At 58.3% G+C, this 12,587-nt stretch overlaps 1 protein-coding gene across 1 annotated transcript in view; it reads left to right on the top strand.

Moving 5' to 3' along the window:
- The first annotated feature begins 3,912 nt into the window (after window positions 1-3,912).
- The window catches only part of GTDC1 (glycosyltransferase like domain containing 1), a 246,719-nt gene continuing 238,044 nt past the window's right edge, over window positions 3,913-12,587 (top strand). The window contains exons 1-3 of the mRNA XM_066575177.1: window positions 3,913-3,928; window positions 7,421-7,563; window positions 8,148-8,344. Coding sequence (XP_066431274.1) covers window positions 7,456-7,563; window positions 8,148-8,344 — 305 coding nt within the window. The 5' untranslated portion in view covers window positions 3,913-3,928; window positions 7,421-7,455. The remainder of the gene's footprint in view (window positions 3,929-7,420; window positions 7,564-8,147; window positions 8,345-12,587) is intronic.

Raw genomic sequence — 12,587 nt, 5'->3', positions numbered from 1 at the left:
GCCTGTGCGCCGTACCATCGGGTATCGCATCCATGCCTTCATGCTCAAGTATGCTACTGTTCTATCACCACAGGACACCGGTATGACATATAGCGCCGGATCGGTTGTATTTAGAGTCTTCCTCCCATTCTTTCTGCCTCCTCCCACATCTGTAGGGCTGTTCATCCGGAGATTCTGGATCATGATGGTCAGCGGGACGAAGGGGCTTCTCACCGCACGTTCTTAATGTACATTTAGCGTATAACTTAAACGTATGTGAAAAAAACGTATAGAAACATATACAACGTTAAGCATGCGTGTATTTTAAGGACTGCGCTAAAAGTGGAGCCTCGCGTTTTCATACATTTGTGGCTGTTTTTACATTAAATATAATATTCATTACTAAACACCATTTTGGGGCTGAACGCTCTTTATTTGGAAAACCAAGATGTATCCGCTAAACGCACAGAAACCTGCAGCGTTACATCCCCCCGTGTGTCCTGATGAACGCATACAGGGAGCGCGGCACGCTACGCTTTCCTATCCCACAAAAAACGTATACAAGCGTAAGGTCTGCCGCTATGGGAGGAGGACGGACCGCCATTAGACATACTACACAGCCACGGGAGGCAGGCCGACGTGGCACCGCTCAGGGACGGGCCGCCATTAGACATACTACACAGCCACGGGAGGCAGGCCGACGTGGCACCGCTCAGGGACGGGCCGCCATTAGACATACTACACAGCCACGGGAAGCAGGCCGACGTGGCACCGCTCAGGGACGGGCCGCCATTAGACATACTACACAGCCACGGGAAGCAGGCCGACGTGGCACCGCTCAGGGACGGGCCGCCATTAGACATACGACACAGCCACGGGAGGCAGGCCGACGTGGCACCGCTCAGGGACGGGCCGCCATTAGACATACTACACAGCCACGGGAGGCAGGCCGACGTGGCACCGCTCAGGGACGGGCCGCCATTAGACATACTACACAGCCGCGGGAAGCAGGCCGACGTGGCACCGCTCAGGGACGGGCCGCCATTAGACATACTACACAGCCACGGGAGGCAGGCCGACGTGGCACCGCTCAGGGACGGGCCGCCATTAGACATACTACACAGCCACGGGAAGCAGGCCGACGTGGCACCGCTCAGGGACGGGCCGCCATTAGACATACTACACAGCCACGGGAAGCAGGCCGACGTGGCACCGCTCAGGGACGGGCCGCCATTAGACGTACTACACAGCCACGGGAGGCAGGCCGACGTGGCACCGCTCAGGGACTCGCGTCTCCGCATGTCACTTTTAAGGCATTTATCCCTTTAAATGTGCAGTTTTCTTAATCCGCTATTAATTTCCGTGCGCGCTGTGACCTATTACACAGATCGGCGCTGTCATTGCCAGGGAGATGACTCCGATCCCTCGCCGTTTGCCAGCTGCATTTTGCACACTCTCCCACACTTGAGTAGAACACATCAACTTCTGCGACACGTTTTTAAGGTCACTGGTGTTGTCGGAGCATTAAGCCATCCAGTCTCTTCTCACCTCCGCTTCAGCCTAAAATGCCCATAACATGTTTCCAGAGCTCTGAGAGCCGGGCGGCGTGATGCGGCGAACGCAGGTGATACTAATGCTGAGCGACACGCCGGCCGTCAACGCTAAAAGCTTCAGCCTCACGCTCAGTCCAGCGAGCAGCAGACGCGGCGCCTTCTCACATCCACGTCTCCTAGAAGAGAGACCGAAGACTCTGCAAGATCAGACGACAGGCTTACGCCAATCTGGGGTCCGCGGGCGTCGCCATCATCGCCCCTCATTGTGAGCCGCTGCGATCTGTTGGTCACATACGGCGCAGCTTGTTTCTCGTTCCGTCCTCTGATACCGACATGGAGCAGAAGAAATCGTTGTGTCGCCTCTATCAGATAAGGTCTGTTTACACGGATCGGCCTGAACGCGCGTTCGCCTAACAGTCGAGCCTTGTATAAGGACGAACGAGTGAACACTGGTTTGTCAGCTGATTGCCCAATGCTAACGAGCACAAAAACGCTGGCGGATTGACAGTAAATCTGCCCGTGTGAACGGCCCGCCGACGGGGGTGAGCGGTCGCAGAAGCAGGCAGTGTAAAGGACAATGGAGTGTGTGCCAATCGCCGCACGTTTTTTCCCATAGGCTGTCTTATAGGTCACAAGGTGATATACCCGTGCGCTGCACGGCGCTACAAGCGCAGGGATTGGTTAGTCAGAGCTGGGCTTCCAAAGTTATTTCCTTCTTCTACATAATAACGGATGTACTGCGCCATTCTGCAGCGGTCCCAAGTCATTCAGTTGTCAAAAATCTGATTATGAGGCGTTGCACAATTGGCGCATCAACCCCATCAACACGGGGGAATTCACGCGGCTAACTGACATGCGCAAAAACCCGCAACTATTAGAGCCGATGGATCCTCGGAAACGGTCAGAGGAATTTTAGGCGCGCAAAGAAAATCGCACCTATAAAGACGCACGACCTAAATTACTGCGTGACAGGTGAGGGCCCGCCCCATCTGTGGTGCGCGGGGCGCGGGGGCCTCCAGGGACTCCTATAGGGGAACTGCGAGGCAGACGGCAAAGGGAGGATAAGGGATTCCCCCGCAGCGGGGAGAGAGTGATGAAGGGAAGCCCCGGGAACCCCTTCTTCTCTGCCGTGTGTGTAGATGTATATATATATGTGTGTGTGTGCGTAGGTATACCAGTGTATATATACGTGTGTGTGTGTCTATATATATGTGTAGGTGTACCGGTATATACATATATGTGTGTGTAGGTATATATATATATATGTGCGTGTAGGTATACCAGTGTATATATACGTGTGTGTGTGTCTATATATATGTGTAGGTGTACCGGTATATACATATATGTGTGTGTAGGTATATATATATATATATATATATATGTGCGTGTAGGTATACCAGTGTATATATACGTGTGTGTGTGTCTATATATATGTGTAGGTGTACCGGTATATACATATATGTGTGTGTAGGTATATATATATATATATGTGCGTGTAGGTATACCAGTGTATATATATGTGTAGTTATACCAGTTTATACATATATGTGTGTGTGTGTAGGTATATATATATATATGTGTGTGTGTGCGTAGGTATAGCAGTGTATATATACGTGTGTGTCTATATATATGTGTAGGTGTACCGGTATATACATATATGTGTGTGTAGGTATATATATATATATGTGTGTGTAGGTATACCAGTGTATATATATGTGTGTGTAGGTGCATATATGTTTAGGTATACCGGTATATACATATATGTGTGTGTAGGTGCATATATGTTTAGGTATACCGGTATATACATATATGTGTGTGTAGGTGTGTATATATATATATGTGTGTGTGTGTGTAGGTATATATATATATATGCGTGTAGGTATACCAGTGTATATATATATATGTGCGTGTGGGTATACCAGTGTATATATATATATATATGTGTGTGTGTAGGTATACCAGTATATATATATATAACAATGCAGGGCTCTGTATTCCCATGTGCTACTGACATATGTGGTGGTCTCCGGTATTTGCCGGCGGTCATGGACTTGTTCTCAATCCCATGAAGGACTACCCTGTTGCCCCTAGCAACCAATCACAGCGCTGCTTTCATTCTACCACACCACAAAGCGAAATGAAAGCAGCGCTGTGATTGGTTGCTAGGAGCAACAACGTCCGTCTTCCTCTCCGTTCTTACACCCCCCTCCCCGCCCGACTCAGCAGCACGAGACCCTGTGACGTCACCCCGCACGCTGTACGTCACGCTGTGAGAATTTCCCTGCTCTCTCACATTCCCGCCTTTTCAGCACGTCACTGGGGGCGGGCCCGGAGTGCTCCGACAGCGTGTAGTGGAGGGGGCGTGCCCGGGGACGTGTGCGCATGCGCAGGAAGCGGTCAGTAACATTTCCTTCTGTTCCCGTTGCTCCTCATGTCTGTGTATGTGCGGCGGGTCTGCTGGGGCTTGTAGTACATCTGCAGCCCTCCATACATAGTGACCCAGGCCGGCATGCTGGGGCTTGTAGTACATCTGCAGCGCTCCATACATAGTGACCCGGGCCGGCATGCTGGGGCTTGTAGTACATCTGCAGCTCTGTACATAGTGACCCGGGCCGGCATGCTGGGGCTTGTAGTACATCTGCAGCTCTCTGTACATAGTGACCCGGGCCGGCATGCTGGGGCTTGTAGTACATCTGCAGCTCTCTGTACATAGTGACCCGGGCCGGCATGCTGGGGCTTGTAGTTCCCTCTTGCCTACATCTGTATTCACTTACCGCTCACACTGCAATCCAGAGCCCAGAATGCTGCAACGTGTGATGGCGCCGTCCGTACCCCCCATGTATACAGGGGTCTGCATGTAACGGACCCCAGAAGAGACACCCCCCCCCCCGTACGTTACTGCAGCTTCCTATCTGGTTGGTCACCAGAAAACCAAGTTTTGCGCAGCGTGTAAAGGCGATTGTGTGTTGTCCACCCGCGAACAATGGCGGCTGCTGTGAGGCGGATGTCGGCGTACGTCGCTGACGGTCGGGAGGTTCTCCTGTGCAGGCGATGAGCGTGACGCCGAACCGGAGGCCGAGAAATGTACCACTTACCGCTTCACATAGAAGTGGCCACTGTGCCGCGCCGCCTTCAGGGACGCCCTGCCTCTCCCCGCCGCCCTCATGGACGCCCTGCTGCCCTCGCAGATGCCGTGCCTCTCCCCTCCACCCTCGCGGACGCCCTGCCTCTCCCCGCCGCCCTCGCGGACACCTTGCCTCTCCCCGCCGCCCTCGCGGACGCCCTGCCTCTCCCCGCTGCCCTCGCGGATGCCGTGCCTCTCCCCTCCACCCTCGTGGACGCCCTGCCTCTCTCTGCCGCCCTCGCGGATGCCCTGCCTCTCCCCGCCGCCCTCGCGGACGCCCTGCCTCTCCCCGCCGCCCTCGCGGACGCCCTGCCTCTCCTCGCCGCCCTCGCGGACGCCTTGCCTCTCCTCGCCGCCCTCGCGGACGCCTTGCCTCTCCTCGCCGCCCTCGCGGACGCCTTGCCTCTCCTCGCCGCCCTCGCGGACGCCTTGCCTCTCCTCGCCGCCCTCGCGGACGCCCTGCCTCTCCCCGCCGCCCTCGCGGACGCCCTGCCTCTCCCCGCCGCCCTCGCGGACGCCCTCGCGGACGCCCTGCCTCTCCCCGCCGCCCTCGCGGACGCCCTGCCTCGCCCCGCCGCCCTCGTGGACGCCCCACAGCCCTCACGGACTCCCTGGCTCTCCCCGCCGCCCTCATGGACGCCCTGCTGTCCTCGCGGACGCCCTGCCTCTCCCCTCCGCCCTCGCGGACGCCCTGCCTCTCCCCGCCGCCCTCGCGGACGCCCTGCCTCTCCCCGCCGCCCTCGCGGACGCCCTGCCTCTCCCCGCCGCCCTCGCGGACGCCCTGCCTCTCCCCGCCGCCCTCGCGGACGCCCTGCCTCTCCCCGCCGCCCTCGCGGACGCCCTGCCTCGCCCCGCCGCCCTCGCGGACGCCCTGCCTCGCCCCGCCATCTCGTGGACGCCCTGGCTCTCCCGGCTGCCCTGGCTCTCCCCGCCGCCCTCATGGACGCCTTGGCGCCCTCGCGGATGCCCTGCCTCTCCCCGCCGCCCTCGCGGACGCCCTGCCTCGCCCCGCCACCTCGTGGACGCCCCGCAGCCCTCACGGACGCCCCGCAGCCCTCACGGACACCCTGGCTCTCCCGGCTGCCCTGGCTCTCCCCGCCGCCCTCATGGACGCCCTGCTGTCCTCGCGGACGCCCTGCCTCTCCCCTCCGCCCTCGCGGACGCCCTGCCTCTCCCCTCCGCCCTCGCGGACGCCCTGCCTCTCCCCTCCGCCCTCGCGGACGCCCTGCCTCTCCCCTCCGCCCTCGCGGACGCCCTGCCTCTCCCCTCCGCCCTCGCGGACCCCCTGCCTCTCCCCGCCGCCCTCGCGGACGCCCTGCCTCTCCCCGCCGCCCTCGCGGACGCCCTGCCTCTCCCCGCCGCCCTCGCGGACGCCCTGCCTCTCCCCGCTGCCCTCGCGGACCCCCTGCCTCTCCCCGCTGCCCTCGCGGACCCCCTGCCTCTCCCCGCCGCCCTCGCGGACGCCCTGCCTCTCCCCGCCGCCCTCGCGGACGCCCTGCCTCGCCCCGCCGCCCTCGCGGACGCCCTGCCTCGCCCCGTCGCCCTCGCGGACGCCCTGGCTCTCCCGGCTGCCCTGGCTCTCCCCGCCGCCCTCATGGACGCCTTGCCGCCCTCGCGGACGCCCTGCCTCGCCCCGCCACCTCATGGACGCCCTGGCTCTCCCGGCTGCCCTGGCTCTCCCCGCCGCCCTCATGGACGCCTTGCCGCACTCGCGGACGCCCTGCCTCTCCCCGCCGCCCTCGCGGACGCCCTGCCTCTCCCCGCCGCCCTCGCGGACGCCCTGCCTCTCCCCGCCGCCCTCGCGGACGCCCTGCCTCTCCCAGCCGCCCTCGCGGACGCCCTGCCTCTCCCAGCCGCCCTCGCGGACGCCCTGCCTCGCCCCGCCACCCTCACGGACGCCCTGGCTCTCCCCGTCGCCCTTGCTGGCGTCCATCAGCCCCACTGCAAGGAACAGCACGATGCCTGTGTGACCTCCACGCCCTGAAGAAGGAGACGCAGGAGCAGTGGGGTCTCCATCGTGTCCTGTAAACAGGGTTTTGGTAGAACCTTTAAAGACCCTTTTACATGGCCGGTAAATGGCGGATCTGGATGTTAACGCTGCCGCGAGCGGACAGCGGATGAGGACTGGTTGGCTTCTCGTTGGTCGTTCCTGTTCCGCACGCTGGAGGCTAACGGCTCGGCTGTGTGAGCAGGCAGTTCTCACTCCCGTGAATGGAGGGGGGTGGAGCGATCCACGGCTGCTCCGCCTCCACTCAGCGAGGATCGGTCCTGGGTAAGAGCGGCGGGACTGTAGCAGTGATGGCTGACGGGTATCTGTGCCTGATATTTTTGCAGCGCGGTTTGATGAAACGTTCTGCGGCGTTCGTCTTCTGCGGCGTCTGCATATCACCGACCCATAACAAAAATATTCCATATTATTGGAGATACTTAAACACAAACGGCCGTGAGAAGAACCGTGCGCCGCGGATCCCAATATGTCCCCCGCCAGAAGCCGTCCGAGCGCGGAAGAAGGGAGCGGAGCGATGAGGAAGAATATAAGGAAGCCCCGGACTCCGTTAGCCGGTCCCCAGAGCGCGTGTCAGCCCCACGTACGTTTCGCCTTCGCCTGGGAGCGCGGCGGCGTGATATCAGCCTCGGTAATTTATATGAACCTGACCGATAGAAGGGCCAGAATCCAGCTGCCATCACCCGCCGGCTCGTGGCGGCACCTCCGAGCGATGCGCCTTCTGCAGACGCCAGTAAATCAGTTTTTTTTCATCTGTAGATACGGAGGGAATTGGCGTTTTTCAGTCACGTAATATGCTGCGTATTGCGCTACAGAGATTTGCATCCGACCGTGTGGGCATCAGACTGCGGCGTCTGCATACAGCGATGTGTACGAACTGCAGAAGCCAAACTACCACAGAGGTGATTGTCAGCCTAGGATGCCTGCAGTAAAGCGACGGGCCTGGAGGAACAAAGATGGCGGCAGCGCTCCTCTGACTACCCGCTGCACGTATTAGTATACGTCGGTAGTCTGAGACACTGCGGGCTGCTCTGACTGACCTCATGGGGGCAGCACTGGGTTTTCAAAGCAGCATCTTATACTAATGATGTACCCAGTGTGCACCAGGTAGTCAGAAGCTGGCCGCCATTTTTGTTTCTCCAGGCCTGGAGAGTCCCTTTAATAAGGCTCCTGTCCATGGGCGATAAGCCGGCCGCGGGGAACGTAGTGAATGCTTTCCATAGTGTTGCTACAGAAAGCACAGCCCCCCCCCCCCGTCCACGAGCGGAGAATCATAGCGATTCTCCACTCGCGGGCGGCAAAGCGCAGCATGCTGTGAATTGCCGCGATTCTCTGCCTATCTGTCACCGCGGAGATCCGTCTGCCGGCTCCTGCTCCCGGCGCAGGATATCGCAACGCCCGTGGACAGTCAGCCTTAAGCGGGAGAAACGCATTACCCCAGAGGCGTCCCGGCCGTTAATGCTGACTGATCTCTTTCTACTCGCAGGCGAGGCCGGCGGCCACCATGAGCGTCCTGCTGATCGAGGCGTTTTACGGAGGCTCGCACAAGCAGCTGATGGACTTGCTGAAGGGGGAAATCGAAGGCTGCGTCCTCTCTAGTCTCCCGGCTAAGAAGTGGCACTGGAGGGCCCGCACCGCCGCACTCCACTTTATGCAGGCTATTCCACCCAGTGACTCGTACAGGTGTGTATACCTTACCCATAGCTGGGGCGTGGGATAAACTGTCAGTAGCCACCGCCATTCTGCATCCGTCACATTCATCTGTAGGGCCGTACAGACAGCCGCGTGTTTCCCGCCATAACAACCCTCCGCTGTTTTGAGTGTACAAGTTCCGTCGCTGCACGGCTCTTGTCAGCGTACAGGTCCCGTAACTTGGCGGCTCTTGTGAGCGTACAGGTCCCGTCACTCGGTGGCTCTTGTGCGGGTACAGGTCCTGTCGCTGCACGGCTCTTGTAAGCGTACAGGTCCCGTCGCTGCACGGCTCTTGTAAGCGTACAGGTCCCATCGCTGCACGGCTCTTGTAAGCGTACAGGTCCCGTCGCTGCACGGCTCTTGTAAGCGTACAGGTCCCGTCGCTGCACGGCTCTTGTAAGCGTACAGGTCCCGTCGCTGCACGGCTCTTGTAAGCGTACAGGTCCCGTCGCTGCACGGCTCTTGTAAGCGTACAGGTCCCGTCGCTGCACGGCTCTTGTAAGCGTACAGGTCCCGTCGCTGCACGGCTCTTGTAAGCGTACAGGTCCCGTCGCTGCACGGCTCTTGTAAGCGTACAGGTCCCGTCGCTGCACGGCTCTTGTAAGCGTACAGGTCCCGTCGCTGCACGGCTCTTGTAAGCGTACAGGTCCCGTCGCTGCACGGCTCTTGTAAGCGTACAGGTCCCGTCGCTGCACGGCTCTTGTAAGCGTACAGGTCCCGTCGCTGCACGGCTCTTGTAAGCGTACAGGTCCCGTCGCTGCACGGCTCTTGTAAGCGTACAGGTCCCGTCGCTGCACGGCTCTTGTAAGCGTACAGGTCCCGTCGCTGCACGGCTCTTGTAAGCGTACAGGTCCCGTCGCTGCACGGCTCTTGTAAGCGTACAGGTCCCGTCGCTGCACGGCTCTTGTAAGCGTACAGGTCCCGTCGCTGCACGGCTCTTGTAAGCGTACAGGTCCCGTCGCTGCACGGCTCTTGTAAGCGTACAGGTCCCGTCGCTGCACGGCTCTTGTAAGCGTACAGGTCCCGTCGCTGCACGGCTCTTGTAAGCGTACAGGTCCCGTCGCTGCACGGCTCTTGTAAGCGTACAGGTCCCGTCGCTGCACGGCTCTTGTAAGCGTACAGGTCCCGTAACTCGGCGGCTCTTGTGAGCGTATAGGTCCCGTCACTCGGTGGCTCTTGTGCGGGTACAGGTCCCGTCGCTCAACAGCTTTTGTGAGGGTACAGGTCCCGTCGCTCCATGGATCTTGTGAGGGTACAGGTCCTGTCACTTGGCGGCTCTTGTGAGGGTACAGGTCTAGTTGCTTGGCGGCTCTTGTGAAGGTACAGGTCCCGTCACTTGGCAGCTCTTGTGAAAGTACAGGTCGCGCTGCTGCGCGGCTCTTGTGAGGGTACAGGTCTTGTTGCTTCACGGCTCTTGTAAGGGTACAGGTCCCGTTGGTTCACGGCTCTTGTAAGGGTACAGGTCCCGTTGCTTGGCGGCTCTTGTGAGGGTACAGGTCCCGTTGCTTGGCGGCTCTTGTGAGGGTACAGGTCCCTTTGCTTGGCGGCTCTTGTGAAGGTACAGGTCCCGTTGCTTGGCGGCTCTTGTGAGCGTACAGGTCCCGTTGCTTGGCGGCTCTTGTGAAGGTACAGGTCCCGTTGCTTGGTGGCTCTTGTGTAGGTACAGGTCCCGTTGCTTGGCGTCTCTTGTGAAGGTACAGGTCCCGTTGCTTGGCGGCTCTTGTGAAGGTACAGGTCCCGTTGCTTGGCGGCTCTTGTGAAGGTACAGGTCCCGTTGCTTGGCGGCTCTTGTGAAGGTACAGGTCCCGTTGCTTGGCGGCTCTTGTGAAGGTACAGGTCCCGTTTCTTGGCGGCTCTTGTGAAGGTACAGGTCCCGTTGCTTGGCGGCTCTTGTGAAGGTACAGGTCCCGTTGCTTGGCGGCTCTTGTGAAGGTACAGGTCCCGTTGCTTGGCGGCTCTTGTGAAGGTACAGGTCCCGTTGCTTGGCGGCTCTTGTGAAGGTACAGGTCCCGTTGCTTGGCGGCTCTTGTGAAGGTACAGGTCCCGTTGCTTGGCGGCTCTTGTGAGGGTACAGGTCCCTTTGCTTGGCGGCTCTTGTGAAGGTACAGGTCCCGTTGCTTGGCGGCTCTTGTGAGCGTACAGGTCCCGTTGCTTGGCGGCTCTTGTGAAGGTACAGGTCCCGTTGCTTGGCGGCTCTTGTGAAGGTACAGGTCCCGTTGCTTGGCGGCTCTTGTGAAGGTACAGGTCCCGTTTCTTGGCGGCTCTTGTGAAGGTACAGGTCCCGTTGCTTGGCGGCTCTTGTGAAGGTACAGGTCCCGTTGCTTGGCGGCTCTTGTGAAGGTACAGGTCCCGTTGCTTGGCGGCTCTTGTGAAGGTACAGGTCCCGTTGCTTGGCGGCTCTTGTGAAGGTACAGGTCCCGTTGCTTGGCGGCTCTTGTGAAGGTACAGGTCCCGTTGCTTGGCGGCTCTTGTGAAGCTACAGGTCCCGTGGCTTGGTGGCTCTTGTGAAGGTACAGGTCCCGTGGCTTGGCGGCTCTTGTGAAGGTACAGGTCCCGTGGCTTGGCGGCTCTTGTGAAGGTACAGGTCCCGTGGCTTGGCGGCTCTTGTGAAGGTACAGGTCCCGTGGCTTGGCGGCTCTTGTGAAGGTACAGGTCCCGTGGCTTGGTGGCTCTTGTGAAGGTACAGGTCCCGTGGCTTGGCGGCTCTTGTGAAAGTACAGGTCCCGTCGCTTGCGGCTCTTGTGAAGGTACAGGTCCCGTCGCTGCGCGGCTCTTGTAAAGGTACAGGTCCCATGGCTGCGGGGCTCTTGTGAGCGTACAGGTCCCGTCGCTGCGCGGCTCTTGTGAGCGTACAGGTCCCGTCGCTGCGCGGCTCTTGTGAGCGTACAGGTCCCGTCGCTGCGGGGCTCTTGTAAGGGTACAGGTCCCGTCGCTGCGCGGCTCTTGCGAGGGTGCGGGTCCCGTCGCTGCGCGGCTCTTGTGAGGGTACAGGTCCCGTTGCTGCGGGGCTATCGGGACGGAGTTGTGGCCTCACAATAGATGGAGAGCTGATGGTTGGGGACCGCCGGTGTAGGAGGTTGGCCAGTTTCGTCACCCTTTAGGGTGCGGCTCCACGGGGCGGATTTTCTGCGGCATATCTCTACTGGCGTGACCGAACTGTACTTCTTATGGTAATAAGTTGCGCAGTGGGCGTCCGTGTTAAAGGGAACCTGTCACCCCTCCTCCAGTATTGGAAACACGTTACGGTGCTGTTGGGTGGCGTGACGGGGAGCGGGGGATGGACTCTTACATACTCGTTGGATCCAGCACTGCTGTATTCAGAGTCCAATGCTTGGCTTCCAACACAGGTGTACGGGACTCCGAAAACAGGTTTCTGTGCGCCGCCAGATTTTATGATGCTGCGGGGAGAAAAAAGCACAATTCTGCCATCTTTGGGGGGTCTTGTTTCTACGGTGACACACTGCGCCAAAGATGACATGATAACGTTATTCTGCGGGTCGGTGCCATTACTATCGCAAATTTATAGAGGTTTTATTTGCTGCATGACTTTGAAAATATAATATATTGTTGCCCGCAGAATTCTTTTGCGCTGACGCCGTTCTGCGAGGCTCGTGTTTGCAGGACATCCTGTAGTTTCTATTGGTACCATTTTGGATTACTTTCATCTTTTTGATCACCTCCTACATTTTTTCTTGGAGACGAAGTGACCAAAAAAAGTGCAATTCTGACTTTGTGTATTTTTTTCCTGCCAGCGTTCGCCGTGCGGGATACGTAACGCGTTACTTGGATGGATCGGACTTTTATGGACGCAACAAAACCAAATAGGTTTTTAGTTTTTTTAATTTTGATTTTTTTTTATTAGGTGGTAAATATGGGAAATGTTTTTTTAATTACCTTTTATTTTTTTTTTAATAATTAGTAAAACTTTTTAAACTGATTTATAAATTTTTTTTTTTTAGTCCTCACAGGGGACTAGAACTTGTGATGGTCCGGTCGTTCTCTTTGTTATATTCCGCGTCCGTGGCATTCAGCGGCGGCGTGCCGCACGTTACCGGCTACCACGGAGGTTTCTGCAGCTCGGCGGGTCATTTGTATTCGGTTTTCTTATTGACGATGTAGAAGAAGTTCTTTACTTCAGTGCGTGTGACTCTATTCGTGTCGTCCGTGGTCGCTCTACAGAACGCGGCGTTTACGGGAGAGCAGACAAGCTGCGTGAAAAGTGTAGGATTAGTCC

The sequence above is a fragment of the Eleutherodactylus coqui genome, chromosome 8 (genome assembly GCF_035609145.1).
Source record: "Eleutherodactylus coqui strain aEleCoq1 chromosome 8, aEleCoq1.hap1, whole genome shotgun sequence".
In the NCBI taxonomy this organism is placed as follows: domain Eukaryota; kingdom Metazoa; phylum Chordata; class Amphibia; order Anura; family Eleutherodactylidae; genus Eleutherodactylus; species Eleutherodactylus coqui.
This window is presented reverse-complemented; position numbering and strand designations above follow the sequence as displayed.